Below are 27,520 nucleotides of genomic sequence, written 5' to 3'. Positions count from 1 at the left end.
ACAGCACTCAAGTACAGTAAAATACAATTTTTGAAAAAAAACGGTACTGTGCCTTTAAATAATAAAAAGTGCACACTTTTTTACAAAACCTCCAAAAATCATCCAATCTTTATGAATTTTTCACCATATGATCCTAATGCTTTGAAATGATTGCACAGTAAATCTCAAGTCAATTAACCCCCTACATCCCAAACCGGAGCAAATTAACCATGCCACAGCCTTGCTGTTGCCCTACCTTCCTTGGGGATTAGTTTTGATCGAAAATAAGCCTCTCTGAAGTCCTCAAGTAATCTTTGGACCCTTCACATGGATCTGCATGAAGCTGTCTGTAAAATCAACTGCGCAACTGAGGCGCGAAATTCAGGCCCCCTCCATCTTCACTCTGGAGTTGTGGGGCATTCCCAAGCCAAAATAGGTGTCTAAATATATGCCATGCGGAATAAACCCCAAAAGAGTGTTTCAAATGTAATAAAACTTGTATTAAAGTTAGATTTATGTTAAAAAATAATCGATTGCCCCTTAACAGTGTCCACCAGTGTTTTGAGCCCTTCCAATAAGCCTTCCTTCTATAAGTCTTAGAATATGGCTTACCTTTCCCACATGGGGATTCTTGTCAGTCTTCTAGCATTACTAAGTCTTGACTAGAAAAAAATGACTGAAACAAACCTTAAAGCAGTTAAGCCTGCAAACTGTTCCCCCCAACTGAAGTTTTCTGGTACTCAACAGTCCTGCGTGGGAACAGCAATGGATTTTAGTTACAACATGCTAAAATCGTTTTCCTCTCAGCAGAAATCTTCTTCACTTTCTGCCTCAGAGTAAATAGTACAAACCGGCACTATTTTAAAATAACAAACTTTTGATTGAAGAAATAAAAACTACAAATCTAACACCACATTCCCTTCACACTCCCGTGGAGATGCTACTTTTTAGAGCTGCAAAGAGAATGACTGGGGGGGCGGAGCCTGAGGGGGAGCTATATGGACAGCTCTGCTGTGTGCTCTCTGCACTTCCTGTAGGGAATGAGAATATCCCACAAGTAAGGATGAATCCGTGGACTGGATACACCATGTAAGAGAAACATTTGGGTTTTTTAGATTTGCTCACTAATTTAAATCTTCTAATGCTTATTTTGGAAATTTTGAACCCTCAAGAAAATACTCTACAGCAAAAAAAAACAACAAAAAACAAGGCACTGCTTTCCACTGCACGAGTTCGCATTAGGGAGCATTTATTGGATATCAAGGCAGGCCTTCTGACCACCCCCCTCGTCCAACATTTCAAATTGTTCCATAATAAAGATAGTACTCATTTCAAATGGACAATAATTGAGACTGTGGATGCAGGGCGAAGAGGGGGTGACAGAGAGCCTGTGCTTGCCAAAAAAGAGATATTTTGGATTTTCAAATTGAAAACAAGATTTCCAACAGGACTTAATTCAGCCTATGACCTTATTAACCATTGGATCTAGAATAGTATGCTTTAGTATCTGAAATTATTATTCTAAAAGGTCCCTCACACCATCCAAAAGAGTGTGATTTCAATCAGTATCAACACTTCACTATGTAAGGGATTATAAGCGTGTTAAGAAAGCACCTTTACAATGGAAATTTAATTTAGTCTGTTTTTGGTATAACAACGCAGTTTCTTAAAAAAAGGAAAAAATCAGTAATCCTTGAATTATAGCAATTTGAATTTGAATATGGATTGTTAACATGGGTGTTCCTTAGTGTGGTTCATTAATGAGGGATGAAAACGTCAGCCTTTAAATGGAGAGAGTGAGCTTTCAAATAATAATCGAATTGTCAAAATACAGTAACAAGAAATAAGGAAGTACAATCAAAAAAAATAAAAAATTAAAAAATTAAAAATTAATAATTGATTATTGTTAATCATAAATTTAAAAATTAAAAAAATTAAAAAATTTGAAACAATTAACATTTAGAGATTGTGCACAGTATTAATCCCCTTAGATAAAGTCCAATAGTAGTATCCATCCTCTACAACATTACTTAGTTCACAAAATAATTTAGTTTTAAATTTAGCTTAGTCACAGACAGACAGAGAATAAAACACATTTTATTAGCAGGTTTAATTGTGTGTTAAATGTTCATTCTACCGGGGAAGAAACAGTTAACCCGGCTACAGCCCATCAGCCAATAGTATGTTTTTATTCCTTTTTTAAAGCCCAGAGTAAGAAGGAATGTATGAGCTATGATTACGGCATGTAGCCGAAACGCGTAAGCTTGTAACACTGAAGGGCTGCTTTTCTTTCTGTGACCTGTTTTATCTGAATAAAATGCCAAGATTGAATTGACTTTACCTGCGACTCCTGACATTCCTTTCTACATTTACTGCTTTCCACTGCTCACAAAAAACATTACTTTAGTATTGGTTCTAAAATGTCCCAAGGCTCCATTATAAAGACGATATCGTTGTAATATATCTAATACTACAGAGCATTCAGAAGAAATAACAGTTTTGGGAATATTTAGAGTATGCTGATCAATTAAAGGAACTGGTAGTGTCACAAATAACAAATTAGGGAATAGCCTTTAATTCACAAAGAACTACACAAAACATTAGTAATTAAGTACAATATCATATTTTTCAATGTTTAAAACATTTGCCTTGTCTTACCGGAACTCTCTTTGCTGATTTATTGTAAAATGACGTGTTTATAATCCTTTTGCTGTGTACCTAAATAACATAGTGCAAAGTATTACCACTCAGTATTTTTGTATTCAAATCTAGAATTTCAGTTGTTCTTGCAGAGCACAACGATGGATTTAAAATGTGAACGGTCAATTATTGGAGGAATAACATTTGATAAACTTTTTTGAGTTTGTTTCTCTAGAACAGATTTTGTATGTGCATTCTGCAGTGCACATCTATTTTTAATTGGAAAGCTAAATGTCATTGGAGCCTATGCGTTATTGCAATTAGATGCCTGCAGTAAAAATCAGTAGCAATTGCTAAACATAATACTGCAAACTGCTAGTCTATGTCCATCATTTTCTACTGGCTTAGACATTAAAGGGATACTTAACCAAAACTTTTCTTTCATGATTCAGGTAGACCATGCAATTTTAAGCAACTTTCTAATTTACTCCTATTATCAATTTTTCTTCATTCTCCTGTTATCTTTATTTAAAAAACAGAAATGTAAAGCTTAAGAGATGGCCCATTTAAGGTTAAGTACCCTGGATAGTGATTGTTTATTGGTGGCTACATTTAGCCACCAATAATCAAGCTTAACCCAGGTTCTGAACCAAAAATGGGCTGGCCCCTAAGCTTTACATTCCGTCTTTTTAAATAAAGATAGCAAGAGAACAAAGAAAAATTGATTATAAGAGTAAATTAGAAAGTTGCTTAAAATTGCATGGTCTATCTGAATCACGAAAGAAAAGATTTGGGTTTAGTATCCCTTTAATTTATATGTTATGTATTAATATCATAGTCTTTCAGTTGTAGGTGAATAGAAGTATTTCTCTGTCCTCATTCTTCTAAATGCCAGCACAGGTAGTGTCACTGATTCTTGATGATCATAGATTTCCTATATGTCCCCCCATTGACTTGAGCCTGACATCAATCAGCAGAGGATACAAAAACATGGTAGTAAGGACAGTGTTATCAGCTAAGCTTATAAAATGAAGAGGTAATGAATACTCTTTCAGATTAGCTGACCGTAGGTTCACTTCTTTGATGGTGCTTTAGGCTCTCCAGTAATTTGTGTTTCTAGACTTAATAGGGAAAGGTATTGTTAAAGTAAAATGGTCAACCATGAATTTTCCTAACATCTGACTGACACTGCAATTCTCTTTTTCACTGTCATTTTTAGGTATATGGAGCTTCCAATGTAGAGTTAATTACTAGAACCCGCACAGAACATCTATCAGACCAGCACAAAGGAAAAAGTAAAGGTATCATGATATAGGGAGTAAAATAATTCTAAGGCAATAAACATTTTAAATAAAACATTTATGAAAAATTACTTTTAGATAAAGGACATTAAAGGGACACTAAACCCAAAACAAAAACTTTCATGATTCAAATAGAGCATGCAATTATAAGCAACTTTCTAATTTACTCCTATTATCAATTTTTCTTCGTTCTTTTGGTATCTTTATTTGAAAAAGCAGGAAAGAAAGCTTAGGAACCGGCCCATTTTTGGTTCAGGACCCTGGATAGCGCTTGCTGGCTACATTTAGCCAACAATCAGCAAGCGCTACCCAGATGCTGAAACAAAAATGAGCCGGCTCCTAAGATTTCATCTAGTTTGATATCCAATTGTTCAGTAAATAATTGAAGCTTTAACATGCTTCTAAAATAGGAGAGAGTTGGTGCTGTCTTTTTTATCCAATGTTTAAGGATACACTTCCTAGCAAATAGAATGATTAAATTGAGAATAGAGTCAAATTGTCTGTATTGTGCTTCCCAATGTAAAAGTAATATGATATATGGTTGGAAGATTATCTGTATTTTCAGTTTTTTGTGAATAAAGTATTGCAGTTTGCTCCTAGAGTGTGCAATTTTAACCCCTTAATGACCACAGCACTTTTTCATTTTCTGTCCGTTTGGGACCAAGGCTATTTTTACATTTTTGCGGTGTTTGTGTTTAGCTGTAATTTTCCTCTTGCTCATTTACTGTACCCACACATATTATATACCGTTTTTCTCGCCATTAAATGGACTTTCCAAATATACCATTATTTTCATCATATCTTATAATTTATTATAAAAAAATTATAAAATATGAGAAAAAAATGGAAAAAACACACTTTTTCTAACTTTGACCCCCAAAATCTGTTACACATCTACAACCACCAAAAAACACCCATGCTAAATATTTTCTAAATTTTTTCCTGAGTTTAGAAATACCCAATGTTTACATGTTCTTTGCTTTTTTTGCAAGTTATAGGGCCATAAATACAAGTAGCACTTTGCTATTTCCAAACCATTTTATTCAAGATTAGCGCTAGTTACATTGGGACACTGATATCTTTCAGGAATCCCTGAATATCCCTTGACATGTATATATTTTTTTTTAGAAGACATCCCAAAGTATTGATCTAGGCCAATTTTGGTATATTTCATGCCACCATTTCACCGCCAAATGCGATCAAATACAAAAAATAGTTTACTTTTTCACAAACTTTCGGTTTCTCACTGAAATTATTTACAAACAGCATGTGCAATTATGGCACAAATGGTTGTAAATTTTTCTCTGGGATTCCCTTTGTTCAGAAATAGCAGACATATATGGCTTTGGCATTGCTTTTTGGTAATTAGAAGGCCGCTAAATGCTGCTGCGCAACACACGTGTATTATGCCCAGCAGTGCAGGGGTTAATTAGGGAGCTTGTAGGGAGCTTGTAGGGTTAATTTTAGCTTTAGTCTAGTGTAGCAGACAACCCAAAGTATTGATCTAGGCACATTTTGGTATATTTCATGCCACCATTTCACCGCCAAATGCGATCAAATAAAAAAAGAAGTTCCCTTTTTCACAAACTTTTTGTTTCTCACTGAAATTATTTACAAACAGCTTGTGCAATTATGGCATAAATGGTTGTAAATTTTTCTCTGTGATCCCCAGAAATAGCAGACATATATGGCTTTGGCGTTGCTTTTTGGTACTTAGGCCGCTAAATGCGCATCACACGTATTATGGCTAGCAGTGAAGGGGTTAATTAGGTAGCTTGCAGGGTTAATTTTAGCTTTAGTGTAGAGCTTAGCCTCCCACCTGAAACATCAGACCCCCTGATCCCTCCCAAACAGCTCTCTTCCCTCCCCCACCCCACAATTGTCCCCGCCATCTTAAGTACTGGCAGAAACTGCCAGTACTAAAATAAAAGCTATATTTGGGCTTTTTTTTTTTAAAGAAAAGGCATATTTACATATGCTGCTCTGTAGGACCCCCCTTTAGCCCCCAACCTGACTGATCCCCCACCAAACAGCTCTCTAACTCTCCCCCTCTGTCTTAATGGCCGCCATCTTGGGTACTGGCAGCTGTCTGCCAGTACCCAGTTTAGAATAAAATTGATCATATTTTTTAATTTTTCCCCTTTTCTGTAGTGTAGCTCCCTGCCCCACCAAAGACCAACCCCCCCACCCCCTCCTACCTTCGATTTATATTTTTCAAACTAAAATACCCCTTTCTCAAACTTTTATACACTTTCATATTTTCTGTAGTGTAGCGTTCCCACCCGCTCCCGCCCCGTGCACGCGTCCGCCCGCCGCCCCCCGTGCATGCGCGCGCGCCCCCATCGGCCCTGCCCCCGATCCCGCCCCCCTCTACATTACCCGGCCCATCGATGGCCGCCCACCCGCCTCCCAAGTCGGCTCCCACCCACCAACGATACCGGCCATCGATGTCCGGTGCAGAGAGGGCCACAGAGTGGCTCTCTCTGCATCACATGGCCATCTAGAGTTATTGCAGGATGCCTCCATATCGAGGCATCACTGCAATAACCGGAAAGCAGCTGGAAGCGAGCAGGATCGCTTCCAGCTGCTTTCCACACCGAGGACGTGCAGGGTACGTTCTCAGGCGTTAACTGCCTTTTTTTTGAGGACGTACCCTGCACGTCCTCGGTCGTTAAGGGGTTAAACAACTTTCCAATTATTTCTTTTATCAAATTTGCTTTGTTCTTGTTCTCTTAATAGTCTTTGTTGAATAGTAAATCTACGGAGGTGCTCAGGAGCGTGCATGTGCCTTTATCAGTCTATGGCAGCAGTGTCTATCCAATCAATTTAAGTTTAATTTTGACTTTACTGTCCCTTTAATTTCAAGTAAGTATTCAGCTTTTGTAGTGAATAATATGGCATAAACTACCTGTTTAGTTCTCTGGGGACAATGAATAGTGTAACCGAGGGTCCAGACAGGCAGAAGATGGGAACAGAGGAATGATGTACTTGGAAGCTGTTAGATTCTAATATGTCAGGGTATAGGCACTGTAAATCTGAGGTGTCTGATATATGTCATGGGACAGAAAAGTAGTGAGGTGCAAATTTATGCTGAAAAAGGCATAATCTAGATTTGGAAATAAAAACTTTAGGGACAATAATGAATCTTAACTCCAAAAACTGCAGATAGTTATGATTTATACTTCAGCTAACTAGAGCTTATTCAGCCACTCAAAAAGTGTGCTTCCTTAACAAGAGCTATGAGGAGATTTATTGGTTGTGGCCAGAAAAATGTTATAACAGAAGGAAGGACAGCTGGTGACACACAAAGGTTAATGATAGATGATTCAGAATCATGTGCACTCAGATAAGAGGCTGAGAGAACAATTGTGGCACTGCAGAGAAAATGTAAAAGGCTGATATTAAAATGCTATTTGCCCCTTAGGCTGCAGTTGTCCAGGCTGCTTTATTCACCAAAACCATGATATCCAGATATATAATTGCAAACTGAACTGAAGCTGGATGTGGCGATCCAAATATGAGTTATTAATAATTATTTAGATGCATATTTGACACTGGCTATATGTGGATCACATTTTCCTTCTTAATATGAGGAGAGTCCACGGTATCATTCCTTACTGTTGGGAAATAATGAACCTGGCCACCAGGAGGAGGCAAAGACACCCCAGCCAAAGGCTTAAATACCTCTCCCACCTCCCTCATCCCCCAGTCATTCTTTGCCTTTTGTCACAGGAGGTGGGCAGAGAAGTGTCAGAAGATTCAGAGTAGTTTCTTATGAAGGGTATCTACCCTTCGAATTGGGACTGGAGTTTTAAGTAGTCTTGTCAGCCTCTCAGTGAGAACTTTGACAAAAGTTAGAGTCTGGAGATGCAGGGAAAATCTTTCTGCAAACCCATCCAGACTCGTATTAACAGCTCCTAAGCAATCAGTGTTGACGAGTTTTACTACCTGCTTCCATCACTCAAGTCCATGTCAGGAGCGATGCTACAACACTGTCAAACTTGAGAGGCTGTGTTTCTGTTCAACTACATAAATTCCGGTAAGATCGTTTCATTTAGTTTATACACACATGATAACGCAAGAAGACAGGGTCACAGTGTGGCTTCTTTTATCTGTATGGAATCAAGGGTTAATATCTCCTGAGGGGGATTATTGAAGAGTGGGGATTAAGCACATAAATGTATTTGATTATGCTGCAACATGTGTGAGATGTTTTTTGGGCTTAGGCAAGTGTTGGAGCCTAAGCCCCAACACTTGCCTAGTGTTGTTTTACTTTTGTTTTTTGAGCTGCGCAGCTTGAAAGGCTTGGTGCTTTTTTCTTGCTCTTATAGCAGGGGCAGTCTTGCATTGCACACCATGTGACCGGGTGTGGTCACACTTTATTTCCTCTTCCCTGACCGTGCTGGTTACTGGAGAAAAAGCGGTTTCTCTGTTTTGCCTTGGTCATAGGAGGTGGTGAGTGCCCCAGCCATTGAGTGTATAAAGGTGCTGTTTTTTCTTATTAATCAATAGTTTGCTTTGTAAGGGCAAGCTATGGAGTATTTTGATGCGTTAGAGGGTACCTGTCTATATTGTGAGGAGGCTGCGGTATACCAACCCACTCAACTTGATAAAGTAATTATGTCAAAGAAGGTAAATATGTTTGCTACCACTGAGCCATCCACCTCTGAGGAGTTTCCGTCCCGTGAGGTGCGCACCCTACAGTCATCTCCTAATACACATGCAGCTTTCCGTAGCACTCCTAATCCTCCATCTGGAGGGGGCCTTTTACTGCCAGACTTTATTGCGCAGTTACAAACGGCGGTGTCTGCGGCCTTTAGTGCTTTACCTCTCCCTTCTAAACGCAAGCGAAAGGTCAAATATTGCTATCCTTCCCAGGGGTCATCAACTAGTTTGTTGGATTTGTCTGATATGAGATTATCCGATGATGAAGGCGCCTCTGATACTTCAGAGGGCACAATTTCTGTGTCGGAGTCTGCTGCCTCTAAACCTCCAGCTGTGGAGGAACCAGACTTTAGATTTAGGATTGAACATTTACGCTTTCTGTTGAAGAAAGTTTTGGCTATGTTAGAGTTTCCAGAGCTCAAATTGCCTGTGGAACCTTTGATTCCTAAACTACATAAGGTCTACGAGGACAGGGTTGTACCACAAACTTTCCCGGTTCCTGTAAAGATGGCAAAAATTATTAAGAATGAATGGGAAAGGATTGGTTCTTCCTTTTCCCCTTTGTCTTCCTTTAAGAAATTGTTCCCGGTCCTGGACTTTCAATTGGAGTTGTGGGGTTCCATCCCCAAGGTGGATGGTGCTATCTCCACGCTTGCTAAATGCACTACTATCCCGCTTCAGGATAGTTTGTTATTTAAAGAGCCCATGGATAAGAAGATAGAAACTCTGTTAAGAAAGATGTTTCAACCGGCAGCGGCTGTTTCTGCGGTTGCTGGAGCAGCTACCTACTGGTGCGACTCCTTATCTGAGTTGATCGAGGTGGAGGGTCCCCTCGACGTGATCCAGAAAAGAATTAAGGCCTTAAGGGTTGCTAATTTTTTATTTGTGATACAAATGATTTGCCTGAATGCTAAGGCTTCAGGTTTTTCTGTTCAAGCTCGTAGGGCACTCTGGCTGAAGTCCTGGTCTGCGGACATGACTTATAAGTCCAGACTTCTTTCCCTCCCCTTTAAGGGAAAGATTTTATTTGGTGCAGGCCTCTACTCAATTATCTCCACGGTTACGGAAGGCAAAGGTGTCTTTTTACCGCAGGATAAGAGGAACAAGCCTAAGGGCCAAGGTCCTAATTTTTGTTCCTTTCGTTCTGATAAATCCCAATGTCAACAGCCCTCTATAAAGCACGAGCAATCCAAGAGTACTTGGAAGCCGGCTCAGTCCTGGAATAAATCCAAGAAGCCACTGAGACAAAGTCGGCATGAAGGTGCGGTCCCCGATCCGGTTCTGGATCAAGTAGGGGGCAGACTGTCGCCCTTTTCAGATGCTTGGTTTGGGGATGTGCAGGACCCGTGGGTCCTGGAGGTCATCGCTCAGGGATACAAGATAGGTTTCAAGTCTCATCCACCCAGGGGCAGATTCCTCCTGTCAAACCTGTCTTCCAGGCCAGAAAAGAGAGAAGCCTTTTTGGGGTGTGTGAGGGATCTATCCTCCCTAGGAGTCATTGTCCCCGTACCTCTCGCAGAAAGAGGTTTGGGATACTATTCAAACCTTTTTGTGGTCCCAAAGAAGGAGGGAACTTTCCGCCCGATTCTGGACCTTAAGTGCTTAAACAAATTCCTATCTGTCCCCTTGTTCAAGATGGAGACAATAAGGTCCATCCTTCCCTTAGTTCAGGAAGGACAGTTCATGACCACTATAGATCTGAAGGATACTTACCTTCACGTTCCAATCCATAAGGAGCACTTTAAGTTCCTAAGGTTTGTGTGCCTGGACCAGCACTTCCAGTTTATTGCACTTCCAGTCTAGCTACTGCTCCAAGAGTTTTTACGAAGGTTCTAGGGGCTCTACTTGCAGTTGCCAGAACCAGAGGTATAGCAGTAGCTCCATACTTGGACGATATTCTGGTTCAAGCACCATCTTGTCCTCTTGCACAAGACCATTCAAAATCTCTTCTGTTTCTTCTTCGATCTCTTGGATTCAAGATAAACTTAGAAAAGAGTTCTCTTATTCCCAGTACTAGGGTGGAATTCCTGGGTACTATAATAGACTCCATATACATGAGAATATTCCTTACAGACCAGAGACTTTACAAGCTAACTTCTGCTTGTCTTGCCCTCCTGACCTCCTTAAGGCCCTCTGTGGCTCGGCGTATAGAGGTGATTGGTCTCATGGTGTCCAGCATGGACATCATTCCTTTTGCCAGATTACATCTCAGACCACTACAGCTGTGCATGCTGAGACAATGAAATGGCGATCATTTGGATCTGTCTCAACAGATTTCTCTGGACAACCGGTCAAGAGAATCGCCCTCCTGGTGGCTCCATCCAGATCACTTGTCCCAAGGGACATCCTACTTGAGACCATCCTGGGAGATTGTGACTACAGACACAAGTCTATCAGGATGGGGAGCTGTTTGGGTTGCCAGGAAGGCAAATTGCCTGTGGACTCAAGAGGAATCCTTCCTCCTGATCAATATTCTGGAACGTCGGGCAATCTTCAATGCTGTGAAGGCTTAGCCTCTTCTGGGTTCTTCCCAGTTTATCAGATTCTAATCAGACAACATAACCTCTGTGGCTTACATCAACCATCGGGGGGAACGAGAAGCTCCCTAGCAATGAGGGAAGTATCTCGGATTCTGGAGTGGGCGGAGGCCCACAACTGCTCGCTGTCAGTGATCCACATTCCAGGTGTGGACAACTCGGAAGCAGATTTCTTCAGCAGACAATCCTTTCATCCGGGGGAATGGTCTCTCCATTCCGAGGTGTTTGTGGAGATTTGCAACAAATGAGGGACGCCGGAGATAGATCTTATGGCGTCCCATCTCAATTCCAAGCTATCCAGATATGGGTCGAGGTCCAGGGATGCTCGAGCAGAGCTAATGGATGCATTAGCAGTGCCTTGGAGGTTCAATCTGATTTACATTTTCCCACCGTTACCACTTCGTCCTCGTGCATCAAGCAGGCATCAGTGATATTGATTGCTCCATCGTGGCCGCAAAGGATGTGGTTTGCGGATCTGGTGTGGATGTCCTCATCTCCTCCGTGAAAATTACCTTGTCGCAGGGATCTGCTGGAACAGGGTCCTTTTGTTCATCAAAATCTAGATTCTCTGAGGCTGACTGCGTTGAGATTGAACACTTAGTCCTAGCCAAGAGAGTTTTCTTTGAGAGGGTTATTGATACTCTCATTCAGGCTTGTAAGCCTGTTACTCGTCGCATCTGTCATAAGGTGTGGAGAGCTTCTTACTTATTCTGGTGTGAACAACGTGGTTTAGCCTGGCATAAGGTTAAGGCTGCCAGGATACTTTCTTTTTTTCCAGGAAAGTCAGGAGAAGGGCCTTTCTGCCAGTTCCCTGAGAGGACAGATTTCGGCTCTATCTGTTTTGTTGCACAAGAGGCTCGCAGAGCTCCCTGACGTGCAATCTTTCATTAAAGCTCTGATTAGGATCAGACCTGTGTTTAGATCTAATGCTCCACCTTAGAGTTTTAATCTTGTTCTTAAGGTTTTGTAACGGGCTCTGTTTGAGCTTATGCATTCGGTTGACATCAAATTGTTGTCCTGGAAGATTCTTTTTCTACTGGCACACAGAGTTTCTGAAACAGCTGCCTTGCAATGTGAGCCTCCTTATCTGGTGTTCCACACTAATAAGGCTGTTCTACGTACCTACGTACCTGCTTGGGTTTTCTTCCTAAGGTTATGTCTGATTGCAACATTAATCAGGAGCTTGTGATTCCTTCCTTGTGTCCTAATCCTTCTTCAAAGGAACGTTTGCTTCATAATTTGGATGTGGTTCGAGCTTTGAAGTTTTATCTTCAAGCTACTAAGGATTTTAGACAAACTTCTTTCTTGTTTGTTATCTACTCTGGGAAGCTTAAGGCTTCTTCAACTTATACGCTTAGCTTATGAGTCAGCGGGATTTAGACCTCCTCAAAGGATTATGGCTCATTCCACTAGAGAGGTGGCTTCCTCTTGGGCCTTTAAGAACGAGGCCTCTATGGATCAGATTTGTAAGGCAGCTACCTGGTCCTCCTTACATACTTTTTCTACATTTTACAAGTTTTACATTTTTGCTTCGACCAAAGCAGCTTTTGGGAGAAAGGCTTTGCAGGCTGTGGCGCCCTCAGATTAGGGTCAGCCTCTCTTTTACCCCTCCCATTATCATTCAGTGTCCTCTAGAGCTTGGGTATAGTTTTCCCAACAGTAAGGAATGATGCTGTTGACTCTCCTCATATTAAGAAGGAAAACCTAAATTATGCTTACCTGATAATTTTATTTCCTTCTGTATGAGGAGAGTATACTCCGATGGGCGTACCAAAATTAGGTTTTCTCTTCTGGCACCATTTATACCCGGATATTTCTCCTACTGTTACTTTTTCCCTTGGCAGAATGACTGGAATATGAGGGAAGTAGAGGGAGTATTTAAGCCTTTGGCTGGGGTGTCTTTGCTTCCTCCTGGTGGCCAGGTTTTTATTTCCCAACAGTAAGGAATGATGCGTGGACTTTCCTCATACAGAAGGAAATGAAATTATCAGGTAAGCATAATTTATGATTTTATACTATCTATTGTTACCTGTTTAAGTATATATTTTTTTATTTAGCCTTCTCCTTCATGTAAAAAAATTATGATAAAGGGAACTTCCAACCGGCAGATGCATCCAGACACATACACTATATGGCCAAAAGTATATGGACACCTGACCATCACAGATCATCACATTCTAAAACCATGGACATTAATATGGTGTTGAGCCCTCTTTCTTTCCTCAAGATTTTGGAGTGTATCTGTGGGAATATGTATCCATTCACCCATTTCTCAGACGCTGATGTTGGATGAGAAGGTCTGGCTTGCAAAAAGCATTCAAATTCATCTTAAAGGTGTTCAATGGGGTTGTGGTCTGGGATCTGTGCCGGCCACTCGAGTTCCTCCAACCCAAATTCCTCAAACCATGGGGCCAATTTATCAAAGTGCAGCGGACATCGCTAAATGCCGACAGCATACTCTGTCAGCATTTATCATTACATAGTAACATACATAGTAGATAAGGTTGAAAAAAGACTGAAGTCCATCGAGTTCAACCTATACAAATCTAAAGTACTTACAAAAAGCTCCAGTTAAGCTTAAATAACCCCACTAAAAGGTGACTCATTTAATACTAGCAATCATATCCATGAATTTTGTTTATATACAGAAATGTATCCAGACTATTTTTAAATGTATCTAGGGTATTGGCATTCACTACCTCCTTTGGTAATAAGTTCCACAGTTTTATTGCTCTTACAGTGAAAAAACGTTTCAGTTGCAGGAGATTAAATCTCCTTTTTTCCAACTTTAAATTGTGACCTCTTGTCAGAAACAATTTTCTAGGAATGAACAGAGCTTCTGCCATCTCTTAATATGGGCTTTGAATATACTTATATAAAGTAATCATGTCACCTCTCAAGCGCCTTTTTTCTAAAGAAAACAGACTCAGTTTGGCTAGCCTTTCCTCATAGGTTAATTTCTCCAATCCCCTTATTAGCTTTGTGGCCCTTCTCTGAACTTTTTCTAGTTCTGCAATATCTTTTTTTGCGATCGGTCCCCAGAACTGCACTCCATACTCAAGGTGAGGTCTTACCAGGGCTTTATATAGTGACAGAATTATGCTTTCCTCCCTTGAATAAATTCCTATTTTAATACATCCTAGTATCTTATTAGCCTTTGAAGCCGCTGCCCTGCATTGTGCACCCATCTTTAGCTTGTTATCAATTACTATCCCAAATCCATTTCCTCCTCTGTTTGGCTAAGTCTTGTCCCATTTAAAAAATACGTTGCCTGCTTAATTTTACTTCCAAAATGTAGAACCTTGCATTTTTCCGTATTAAATCTCATTTTCCATTTACTTGCCCATACTTCTAATTTTTGCAGATCCCTTTGTAATGAAAGTTCATCCTGCTCTGACCTAATGACCTTACTTAACTTAGTATCATCTGCAAAAATAGAGATGTCGCTATTTAATCCTTGCTCCAAGTCATTTATAAAAATATTATAAAGAACGGGGCCCAGTACTGATCCCTGGGGGACTCCACTGATTACCTGATTGTCCAATCTGAGTATGATTACTACTACTCGTTGCTCCCTATCTTTTATCCAGTTATTTATCCATGAGCTAACATTTTCAGCTATTCCCAGTCCCTTAATTTTGTGCATTAATCTCTCATGTGGCACTGTATCAAATGCCTTTGCAAAATCTAAGTATATCACATCAACTGATTCCCCTTTATCTATATTTTTACTTACTTCCTCGTAGAATCTAATTAGATTAGCTTGACATGATCTATTTCTCCTAAAACCATGCTGATTAGAACTCATAATCTTGTTTACACAAATATGCTCATCAATATAATCCCTTATAATCCCTTCAAATATCTTCCCCACTATTGATGTCAGACTAACTGGTCTATAGCTTCCTGGATCATCCCTGCTTCCCTTTTTGAAGAGTGGCCCCACATCAGCTTTACGCCAATCCTGGGGTACCATGCCTGAGGATAATGAGTTTTGAGGTTTGTCTATAACAGTGCTGAGTTCCCTTAACACCCTTGGGTGTATTCCATCTGGGCCTGGAGTTTTATTTACCTTAATATTATCCAGTTTTTTCCTGATATCCTCTAAACATAACCCAGTTAATGGTACGTACTGGCATGTTCCATTTTGTTCCAAAGTATCATCCAATGGTTCCACTCTTGTGTATACTGAAGAAAAAAACTGGTTTAGTACCTCAACCTTCTCCCTGTCATTATTTATCATGCTACCCTCCACGCATTTTAATGTACCTATATTATCCTTATTAGATTTTTTGCTATTTATATACTTAAAGAACCTTTTAGGGTTAGACTTAGAATCCTTTGCAATTAATTTTTCATTTTCAATTTTGGCTAATGTGATTGCTTTTTTGCATGCATTGTTACATTCCTTATAAATATTGTATGTTGAGTCTGTACTATTTTCTTTGAATAATTTAAATGCCCTACGTTTTTTCCTAATTTCTCTTAACACATTTTTATTTATCCACAACGGCTTTGATTTTTATTTTTATAACCATATGGTATTTGTTGATATGTATATTTATTTAATAAAGTTTTAAATATTATCCATTTATCCTCTGTATTTTTATTAGAGAATACATTGTCCCAACTTATATTTAATGATTTCCTTAAATTGTTGAAATTTGCTTTTTTGAAGTTAAAAGTCTTAGTTAAACCTTTAAGACACTGCATAAAATGCTTGTACAATGCCGCCCCCTGCAGATTTGCGGGGGTGTCAATCAACCCGATTGTATGCGATCAGGCGGATTGCTGTCCGCCCCCTCGGAGGTAGTGGACAAGTTAAGGAGCAGCAGTCTTAATGCTTCTTAACTCCTGTTTACAGGTGTATACGGCCCCATTCGGGCCGTGATAAATTGGGCCCCATGTCTTCACAAACCTCATGTTGTGCACAGTCATGCTTAAACAGGAAAAGGCCTTCCCCAAACTGTTACCGTAAAGTTGGAAGCACCCAATTGTCCTAAATGTCTTTGTATGCTGTAGCATTCAAATGACCCTTCATTAGAACTAAGGAGCCTAGCCCAAACTCTCAAAATCTTCCACTGCTCCAGGGTCCAACATGCTCTACACCACTCCAGCATATGCGTAGAATTCCATATGTTAATGTAAGGTCTTTGTAAAGCTGTTCGACCTAGGGAACCCATTTCAAGAAGCTCCCAACACACAGTTCTTCTGCTGATGTTGCTTTCAGAAAAAGTTTGGAACTGTAGTGAGTGATGCAACAGATGATAGGAGATTTGCACACACTTAAGCAGTCAGTAACCCCTCTCTGTGAGTTTGCTTGATATACCACTTTGTAGCCAGGTTGGCGTTGCACCTAGATGCTTCCTTTTCATAATAATAGCACTTGACCGGGGTAGATCTAGTAGTGAAAGTTTTACAAACTGAATTAAGGCAAAGGTTGTATGATATTACAGTGCCACGTTTAAAGTCCCTAAAACCTTCAGTACGACTTATTGTATTACCAATGTATGTCTATAGAGATTTCATGGCTATGTGCTTGTTTTTATGCACCTGTTAGCAATGGTTGATGCTGAAACACTTCACATGACCATATAGTGTATCTTTAAGCTCTGGATGAACTATATCTAGTGGGATGATAAAAATGAGAAAGCTCGCAAGCCAGATAAGGCGACTATTAATCTTGCTAATTATTTAGAAATGTTGATGATGCAATTCAATCTTTTTGATGTTTGGCATGCCGTGAATAGCTCCATGCAAGATTACACCTACTACTCATCTGTACATCATTCTTACTCCCACATTAACTTTGTGTTTTGTGGTCCACGGCTACTTGACAAGTTATCTAGAGCCTGGGTCTCACAATGTATTTGGTCCAACCATGACCCTGTTCATCTCTTGCTTCAAACTTATACTAATGGCCCAATTCAGAAATTGTGGCTAAAGTAGCTTCTAAAAGGATTGTTCTCTGCAGGCAATCCTAGAACAAAATGTGCAAAATACAGAAGATGCGCTACAAAGCAGACCACAATCAGTGGATACTAATAAGTTTATAATTAAAATAAATTTGTCATAAAAGTTATGAGTGACATTTAAATCACAGCAGTAAAAAAAAACAGTTCTTAAAAAAGCCACCGGTGGCTAAAAGTGCAACAGCAATATATGTTATACTTTAGACTTAAAAGGCAATATAAAATCAGACAACACTTGTCATAAGAACAGCCCTTTTCTTCATAAATGGAAATAGTTCACAGCTGCATTCATTACTTTTGTGGAAAAAGAACCTGGCCACCAGGAGGAGGCAAAGACACCCCAGCCAAAGGCTTAATTACTCCTCCCACTTCTCTCATCCCCAGTCATTCTTTGCCTTTCGTCCCAGGAGGTTGGCAGAGAAGTGTCAGAAGTTTGTTTTAATCTCTTATGGAGGGTAGTACTCTTCGACATGGGATGGGAGTTTTAAGTAATTCTATCAGTCTCTCTGTGAGGGCTTGGATGAAAGTTAGAGTCCGGAGATGCAGGAAGAGTCTTTCTGCGAAACCATCCCGACTCATTTTAACAACTCCACAAGCAATCAGCGTTGTCGAACTTCGCTTTGCTGACTGCTTTCTTCTCTCAAGTCGATGGCGGAGGTTAGGCTACTATCCTCCACACTTGAAGGGCCGTGTTCCTGTTCCACGACGTAGATTCTGGTAATATTGTTTCATTGTACTTCTTCATGAATGTACTGTAACTCATTTGTTCCTGCGAACTCACATGAAAAATACAGGGTCTCAGTGGGATTATTGAACAGGGGGGGTTTAAATCATGTTTGTTATGTGATTCAATCTGCTTATGTGTAGTGTTAACTGGGCTTGTGGCTTTTGGAACATAACGGCCTTTCGAAGTGATGCAACCTTACAGTTGGTCGTGGTTTTTTTGGACTGTACAGTTCACCTTGTGACCGGGCGTGTGTTCTGGTCTCCCATTTTCGCATTCCTGACTGTGTGGCGACGGGGAATTCTAGTCCTCTGGTGTCTGGTTCATAGGAGGTGATGAGTGCCCCAGCTATTGTGGGTGTCAGGTGCCATTTAATTTGTTTTATATATAGTCCATTTCTTTGGTATCCTTTATCCAGTTATAGTGGATGCTGATGTTAAGATTGTTCAACTCTCTGCTTCAGATTCTTCATCCTGTGAAGAATTAGATTTGGCCCCATTGACTCAGGTCAGTCAGTTATGTTCTTTAGGCTGTCCTAGAGTGCCTTGTTCCTCGGGCTTGGGATTCAAGGGACTGCTGAGCCATCTGCATCGGTGGGCCCTGTCCTCCGGGAGGCGAGTTCCCTACCGCTCCCTACTACTACTACTACACACAGATTATGTGTTTCAGGTTATGTGTGGATTGTTCCCCCCGGAGGTTGTGGCACGTCTTCGCTTTTACATACTTTTGGCGCTTGTGCGTCTACAAAGTCCAGATGTTTATTTGCGATTGTACTAGTGCCTGATTGTCCCAGGTCTCTCCGCCACTGGAGGGCATGTGCAGTTCCCTGCGGGTGTAACTGTTCCTGAGTGTTGTGCCTTTCATTACAGACGGGCTCGCCTTTGTGTCTTACTCAGACACGTTTTTTTAGCTGTTTGGGGACCCTATCCTCGGTTATGGAACTCATCAGTCTCCTCCTTCGAATGGCTTACCTCGTTAGACATGTGGGGATGAAGTAATCTCTTTTAAAGTGATGGTAAACAATAGCTGTTTGCGTATATATATATTCACTATAATCGTATTCTATAAAGTTCAACCGCCCATAAATAAAATATTTTTAGTGCAAGTATTGGATTATAATAGATTTCGAAAGTACCTACCTGACTTTTTTTTTTTCTAATCTCACTCCACCCACATTGCAATTGTTCACTTCCAACAAATGACGTCCATATCAATACTGTCCCCTACATACGTCACTGTAATTGCACGCTCCCAAGAATTTGCATACCAATGTGCATGCTCAAACCCGTAATGGGCAATCTCTGATTGTGAACGTGCACTCCGAATTAAATTGTAATAGGATTTTCACCGATGTTGCACAACTAAACACATGAGCATTAAAAATTTGCATTGACTAAAGCGAGCCAGTTGGACGGATATCTGATTGGATGATAGAAAGACAACTGAAAAAAAAAGGTATTACGTTAATAGGTTGTATTAATAGATTGACAGAAAGCGAAATTCGACTATTAGAATAACTTAGTTGACGGTAAGGTTGTGGGAAATAGAAAGTGCAAGTATATTGATTTAAGTGAATAACAGATTATAGAACAAAGTTCAGAAAGTGAGTTTACCATCCCTTTAAGTCTTGTTATCGAGATCCTTCCCAGTTTTGTTGGAAAAACAGGGTTTCCGTTAGGCTGGTCCTGCGGATCTTTCTGTTCTTCTTGGGCGTTAACCCTCGGGTAGCCTGTTATTTTCTTTTATCCGGTTAGGATGAATTTTAGTTTCTTTTTCATACTGTTTCCTGCGGGAACTTAAAAATCTCTGGGATCGATATTCGCTGTTTGCTTCTACGGAAGTTGTTCAGGACACGTTAGTCCCATGTTTGTCTGTTTTTCTTCCTCTCTCTCTGAGGGCGGATTAAAAGCCAGCTTGGCAGTTATGTCCCTGGTTTCAGGCTGGTCCTGCTTGGGTTCAGATCTTCGCGGCTTATTATGTGGCGCCTATTATACCTTGCTGGTCAGGTTGGGGTACCGAGTGCTATTAACATTATTGATGTTTATTGTTATTTGTTTTACAAGTTTCAGCTAAGCATTCTAAAGAGGACTTGCAGGTCCGTGCAGCTCTCGGGATTGTTTCAGTCCTAAATAGCTGTCTCTCTGGTGACTGGGTCAGTGAATTTTGCTGCATCACTCTCTGTTGCTTCCGATACCCTCGGAACCTAGAGTATTCCTTCCCACGTGGTGGGAAAATTAGAGGGTTTAGTGCCTCTTTTCCGCTACTTCGGGCGGTGTTGCTTTAGGAAATTGTCCTTTTTGGAGTTGTTCCTTTAGCGATTCTCTTCTTCATTGAAACCTCTGGGATTGTCCGTTTCTCCTTGTGGATGGGTCGCCTTCGGGGGACTTGGATTCCCTTGGTTGTTACTTTTTCGGGACATTAGACAGTGAGGTCTTTTTTGGGCTCTGGTTAGGGGTCCTTCCCCGGTGTTGGGAATGCTCTGCATCTCCTTCTTGGGATAGAAGAGGTCCTAGTGGTTTTCCACTCATATGTTTCAGGTATTGCCATCCAGGTGGCTTCCAAACCCATGTTTTACTGTCCTCTGACTTCGAATTTGAGGTGACGTGGAGGCTTGAAGTTGCTCGGTTCGGGTGACTTGTCCTCTCTGTTCCCCTTGTGTCTGGAGCTCGTGGCTAGCTGGACAGCTAGCTCCGCATACTAATGCTCTGTGGCTACTCTGTACTGTAGCAAACCGAGGGTTGCTAGTTCGATCCCCGGCGAGGTCTACTCAACCTTTCCTCTTTTCAAGGTTGATAAATGAGCAGTGCCTTGTATTCCTTGAGGGGTTTAGCCGCACTTTTCAGGCACAATCATGTTAATGATGATTGGACGCCTGTTAGCTCTAGTGTCCTTTTATGGCCCTGGCTCTTTGGAGAGTTGGGCTCCTGCAAGGGGTGGTCTCTTCCCTTTGGGTCGGTACTTGCAAGGGCTTCTTGCTCTTGTTATCCGAATTATTCTGGATTTTTCCCTGGGAGGTCTGCTTTTGATCAGACGAGGGATTTATGTGCCTGGAAGATTGTTTAATCTAAACATTTGTTCTGGCTGGAAAAATGTATGTAAAATAGGGAGGTGTTAAAGGTGTGTGATAGTACTAAAAATTAAAGAACTATATATTAGTTCTCTGGGAAAGATATATTGTATTGGCTTGTGGGTGTGTAACTATCCTAGCTATCAGTTATGGGTGAATGGGGTTTAGTCCAAGTTCTGCATTTAAACCATCCGAGAAAAGGGTGCCCATATTGTATATTAGGTTTGCTTCATGGTATAAAAGGTTTTTTTCAAAATCTCCACCTCTCCCGTCTTTCTTAATCTTTTTTTAATCCCCCAATACTTCAGGCCTGTAGCATCTTTATTATGATTATCCTTGAAATGCTTTGAAAGTAAATGTTCCTCAAAACCATTTTTTATATTGCAGAGATGTTCCCTTATTCTATCTCTCAAAATACATTGGGTTTGTCCTAAATATTGTCTATGGCATGGACATTCAATTAAATAGATAATACCCATATCTGAACATTTAATAGTGTCCTGTATGACAAACTCTTTCCTATTGTTTGTAGAGACCACTTTTTTTTTAGTTTTAATACTAAATTTGCAAGCTACACATTTATGGCATGGGAAAAGTCCTTTTAAATCTCCTCCAAAGGTGATCTTAAACCGGGGAAGGCGGCGGGCCCTGACGGGCTTCCAGGGGAATACTATAAACTATTTGGATCCACGCTACTCCCTCACCTTGCCACATTTTGCAACCGTATTATGGAGGGCAACCCTGTTCCACCGGAACTCTTATATGCTAAAATTGGAGTGATACCTAAACCTGACAGAAACCATAGACTTTGTAAAAATTATCGCCCGATATCCCTTATAAATCAAGATTTGAAGATCTTTACGAAGATTTTGGCAAATCGCCTTAAACTAATTATACCCCACCTGGTGCATCCTGATCAGGTGGGATTCATCAAAGATAGGGAGGCTCCAGATAATATCAGAAAGGTGACAAATCTCGTGCAATGGTTGAATAAGAAAAAAACGCCTTCTCTGCTCCTGTCATTGGATGCGGAGAAGGCGTTTGAAAGAATTGATTGGAAATATATGTTCACCACCCTTGGGAGGAAGGGGTTTGATGGTACATTTATAACAGCCTTACAAGCGATATACTCTCTCCCATTCGCCCAGGTAGCCTCAACTGTATACAAGTCCAAAAGTTTTCCAATCCTAAACGGCACAAGACAGGGTTGCCCTCTTTCACCACTACTATTCGCCCTTTGTATAGAACCACTAGCAGCCAGAATCAGATCTCATCCAGATATCTCGGGGGTCTCTGTAGCAAATTCGGAGTATAAGCTTTCGCTCTTTGCAGACGACATCCTATTAACCGTTACCAAGCCACTTATCTCACTCCCCAAACACTATGGGATCTTAGACACATTTTCAATTATATCAGGATATAAGATAAACACAGATAAATGTGAGGCCCTACCTATCGCTATTCCCTTACACTCTCAAAAATTATTAGAATCCAATTTCGATTTCAAATGGATGAAACATACAATCAAATATCTAGGAATTTTCCTGCCACCACAGACTCATTTATTATATAGATTCAACTATATCCCCCTTTTTAAACAGATCAGACGAGACCTTAGGAAATGGAAAAGTTACAACTTTTCCTGGCTAGGGAGACTTGCAGCTGTCAAAATGACTATTTTACCTAGAATTTTATATCTATTTCGATCACTCCCTATAAAGATCAACAGGTTTGATATAGAGAAGTTGCAAACTGAGCTTCTCTCCTTCATTAGAGGGAGCAAATCTGCTAGAGTATAGAAATTTATAATAAATAGACACAAAACACTAGGAGGGGTTGGAGGACCGGCATTGTTAGATTACTATAAGGCTGCTAGAATAGCACAGGATAAAATGCTTTTACAGAAGTCAACAGATGCATTGTGACCCAGATTGGAGGCAGAGATGGGAGGCTGGGATGAACCAGATTCAATCTTCTGGGACAGGAAAATTCAACAATCCACTTTATCCCACCCAACACCATACACTTCAGAGCTTACCTTACATACATGGTCGAAAGTGATATTGGGCAACGATCTAATGCCAAGATTCTCTCTTTCCACCCCAATTCAATATATCTTTCCTGACGTGCAAAGACCACAGTTTAAGAAGTGGGAGAATAAGGGACTGTACCAAGTTGCAGACATATTAAATAACGGGAAGTTGCTCTCCTTCAATCAATTGCAAGAGAAAGTAGCACCAATACAAATACATTGGTATCTTTACCTCCAACTCAGCTCCTCAGTCAGATCATTTCTCAGAGACACTCAGAAGGGAGCCCCTACTATTTTGGAACTACTTTGTAATAGCCCCCATCGCTCCAAACACACTTTTTCCAGACTATACTTGACTATTCAATCTGGTCCACTTAAGACCAAATCCTCGGTTATGACAGCCTGGGAAAGGGACTTGAATATAACTAAAGACCTAGTGGACTGGGAACACCTATTTCAGACCGCTGATAGAGGCCTTTTGAGTGCAGACTTAAAAGAAAACGTTATGAAAACACTTTTCCGATGGTACCTGACACCGGTTAAGACCGCACATATGTCCACACAGCAAACTATGCTATTGAGGGTGCGGGGAGGTAGGCACATATCGCCATATGTGGTGGGACTGCGCTGGGGTCAATGCGATCTGGATGAGATTGGCTTCTTTTATGGGTCGCCTGATAGGTGAGGAGATCAATTTCACTATACAACAAGCTCTCTTACACGATCACAACACCTTATAATAACTTAAATACCTTTTTCAATATTCTATGTACGGTCACCAGAACATGTATTGCTAAATATTGGAAGACAGGGGTCCCTACCTGGTCTGAAATAATTAATAAGATACAATACACATACATTATGTACGAATTGCCATCTGGGATCCTAGACAACAAGGACACATTTCATCAGATCTGGTTCTATTGGATAAATGGGGATGCTTCAGACCGGGATCTACCCAATAGGAGTACCATACCTTGATCAACATGCATTACACACTTAGATTCAAAAGCACTACCATAATAAGCTTATCCAGCTGTTGCTGGATATGTTGTCACCTTTACCCATGTTATATCCCCCCCCCCTTTTTTTTTTTTCTCATATACATATAAATTTATGGTATAACTTACCTTCCTTGTCTTACATTGCTCAAGGGGATAAGTTCTCCACCTTTCTCTTTTATGTCTCTTAGAGGGAGGTCTAGGACACCATATATGTTATCTTTTCCATCATAATTGCAGAGAACTGAGATCTAATTTTTGAATATTTTAGTTATACAAGTTTGAAACTTTATTTGTTATGACAATGTGTTTTATTTTCAATTTGTTTGAAAACGTAATTGGCAAATTTTGATGTAAATGTACTTCATAAATCTTTGCAAACTTTAATAAAAAATATTTAAACATAAATCTCCTCCAAATAAGTTTATATCTTTAAAATTACGATTCCTCTTAAACTCGCTTGGGGCTAGTTTGTTTTTCAAATTGTCAGCTTTCCTAAAAATTATTTCTGGATGTTTCTTTACATTGTCGCCTAATATATGGTCTTTTTGACCAGGTGCCAATGTTTATTTAGATTTTTTTTTTTTATAATACCATGTAGTTCATTATAAGTGGTGATAAATGGTATTGTTAGTTTTTTGTCAAAATCTTTATCTCCTGGTTCTTGTCTATTTTTTGGGTATAAAATGTGTTCTCTGTCTCTCTCACGAATTTCTTTAATAGTGGAATCTATTTCATTTGCTTCAAAGCCTCTTTTTAGAAATCTTTGTTTTAAAGTTAGGGATTGTGTATCATAATCTTCTATGTTATTGCAATTCTTTCTTATTCTAATAAACTGGCTTTTTGGGTTGTTTTTAATCCATTTATCTAAATGCAGCTTTCTAAATGAATGTAATTGTTCACATCTATTGATTTAAAAAATGTTTTTGTTATTAGTTGATTATTATATTTATTTCTATATCAAGGAAGTGTATCTTTTCTTTACTATCTTCACTGGTGAAATATAGGATTATATTGTTATCATTTAGGTCATCTAAAAAGATATATAATAATTATTTGTCCCCTTTCCAAAGGATGAAAATGTCGTCAATAAATCTTTTATAGGTTACCAAGTTCTTGAAGACACGACCACTTTCCTGCACGTCAATGGCAATGGCTGGGTAGATGATTACACCTTATGGGGTGTGTTTAAGGTGTATGCATGTGAGAGTTACCTTATCTATAACAACTGCTAGTATAAAGAAATGTAGAGGGGTGGGCCCTAGCTCGGTTGCAAGAAAAATTAAGTGTATTACCAATAGAGCATAAACTTTCTCCTTCCCAAAAACTTTTTTCTGAACTTGAAACTCTCAAAAAAAGCTTAAGACTTTGGATTATGAGAGCGCAGTTTACCAACTCCAACAGCTTAAGGAAATCTACTATCATAAGGGTAATAATGCAGTGTAAAGATAACTTGCCAATAAACATAAGCAACATTAGCTGCTACTAGACTAAACTCCCTTCAATTTCAAGGACAAACCATATATAAACCACAAGTTATAGGTTCTACTTTTGTTTCTTTTTATTTGGCTTTGTACCACCTCTCAACAATTTCTGCAATTCCCCCACCAAATCCATACTCTGTTCATGAGCTTTTATCTTCAATAAATCTGCCTTCGGTTACACAAGAGCAAAGTGATTTCCTTCAATCTCCATTTACCAGTGATGAGCTAAGAAATGCCACTAAATCTTTAAAAGCCATCAAGTCACCTGGCCTAGAAGAATTTACAGATCTATTTTATAAAAAGTTTCACTCCATATTAATTCCACTGCTCCATAGGGTGTTCTCAAAGGCCAGCTCCTTCAGTTCCTTTCCCAAATTATTTTTACAAGCTTCAAACATCACAATCCCTAAACGTGGGAAGAATCCCTCTGGGTATGCCAGGTATTACCCTATATCATTGAATCTAGATGTGAAGTTTTATGTGAAGATTATAGTCACTCACCTAAAAAGTATCCTAACGATATTATTGAATCCAGATAAAGTAGGTTTTACATTGGGCTAGCAAGGTCCCAACAACACCCGTCGACTCTTAAATAAGAGATTAGGTGTAACTTGTTTCACCCTGTCATTTGGATGCTGAGAAAGTCTTTGATAGGCTGACCTGGACTTGCACGTTTTCTGTTTTAGAGAAATTTGGTTTCTCAGACTCCTTTCAAACCACTATTGTGGCGCTATATTCTACTACTCCTACCTCGGTCAGAGGACTTGGCTTTTGTTCTAAACAGTTTCCCATTACCAATGACACCCAACAAAGGATGTCCTTTGCAACCCCCTCTTATTTGCGCTTATAATGGAGCCACTTGCTGAAGCTATCCTATGCAATCCCCTTATTACAAGGGTTTCCCTGCATGTAACCACCCAAAAAAACATATTACTTAACTGTGTTCACCTCAGATCCTATTCGCTCTTTATTATTTTTCTTTTTTCTGCTAGATACATTTACAGATGTCAGTTACTATAAATTGAATATTTCTAAAACCAAATCATATGCTTTAAACATATTACTTGAGCCTTCCCTTCGAACTCTTAGAGCCAAATATACATTTACCTGGTCTTCTCAACAACTTAAACACCTTGGGGTATACAATTCTCATGACCTGCACACATTTATCTCATCAAATGTTCATCTTTTACTCTCCTCCATTAGAGCTGGTATTAATAAGTTGAATTTTCCTTCATTGTCTTGGTTACAATATTTACTTACACAATTTTAACAGCTATGCAACAAATGTATTTGTAGAAACAAAACACAGAGCCCCTATTTTATCAGGAGGAACAGCCCCATAAATTAGAATGTATTATGAAGCAGCAAGACTCTTGCACATCTAGTTATGGGTGACTCTAGCTTAAATAGTAGATGGAAAGAATTGGAGCAAGCTTCACTCCCCTCTGGATTTTTTCTCAAAGAACTGATCTGGGTAACCAAACATAACAGACCTAAAGATCTCTATCTAAATTATATTACAACATCTAATCTAAAAATTTGGGACATAATTTACAACATCCCAAAGTTAGCACATCCCATCCCCTCTCTCTCACACACCATTTCTGGACTCCTATCCACTCTTTGAGACACTCACTTATGTTCTGGCAAGCCCTATAAATCTCTACAGTTATAGACCTATATAGCGGTACTGAATTGTTATCACTTTATCAATTTAGTACTTTAGTTAGTCCCCCACCACTCCATTTGAGTTCATGAGGTAACACAGCTTTTTACGCTTTTGCGGCTTCTTGAGTGCCCTCCTTCAAGATAGAACCACCTGGGAGAAAAGATTGGATTCTGGTGAATTGAAATGGAGACTATTATCTCTCTCTTATCAAGATATCTTACAACCCTCGCATTTTTATAAATCCTCCCCTATTCGTTAATAGGAGAACTCTCTCATAACACATAAGATGCCTGTCTGCTGGAAAGCAATATTTCAAAGAAAGCTATTTATTGCACTACCTTATACAAACTATATCTCAAAGGTGTCTTACAGTGGCATCTTACTCCTGTGAGGCTATTCAAAATAAGTAGGTAAGAAAAAACAAATCTGATGGAGCACGATAGATT

At 39.8% G+C, this 27,520-nt stretch overlaps 1 protein-coding gene across 5 annotated transcripts in view; it reads left to right on the top strand.

Moving 5' to 3' along the window:
* The window catches only part of ANKRD13B (ankyrin repeat domain 13B), a 513,444-nt gene that overhangs the window by 438,520 nt on the left and 47,404 nt on the right, over positions 1-27,520 (top strand). For all 5 annotated transcript variants that reach the window (XM_053706151.1, XM_053706149.1, XM_053706150.1 and 2 more), the window contains exon 8: positions 3,839-3,920. In XM_053706151.1, the coding sequence (XP_053562126.1) occupies positions 3,839-3,920 (82 nt within the window). The remainder of the gene's footprint in view (positions 1-3,838; positions 3,921-27,520) is intronic.

The sequence above is a fragment of the Bombina bombina genome, chromosome 3 (genome assembly GCF_027579735.1).
Source record: "Bombina bombina isolate aBomBom1 chromosome 3, aBomBom1.pri, whole genome shotgun sequence".
Classification (NCBI taxonomy): Eukaryota; Metazoa; Chordata; class Amphibia; order Anura; family Bombinatoridae; genus Bombina; species Bombina bombina.
The sequence above is the reverse complement of the archived record's forward strand: the minus strand, read 5'-3'. Positions and strand labels throughout refer to the sequence as shown.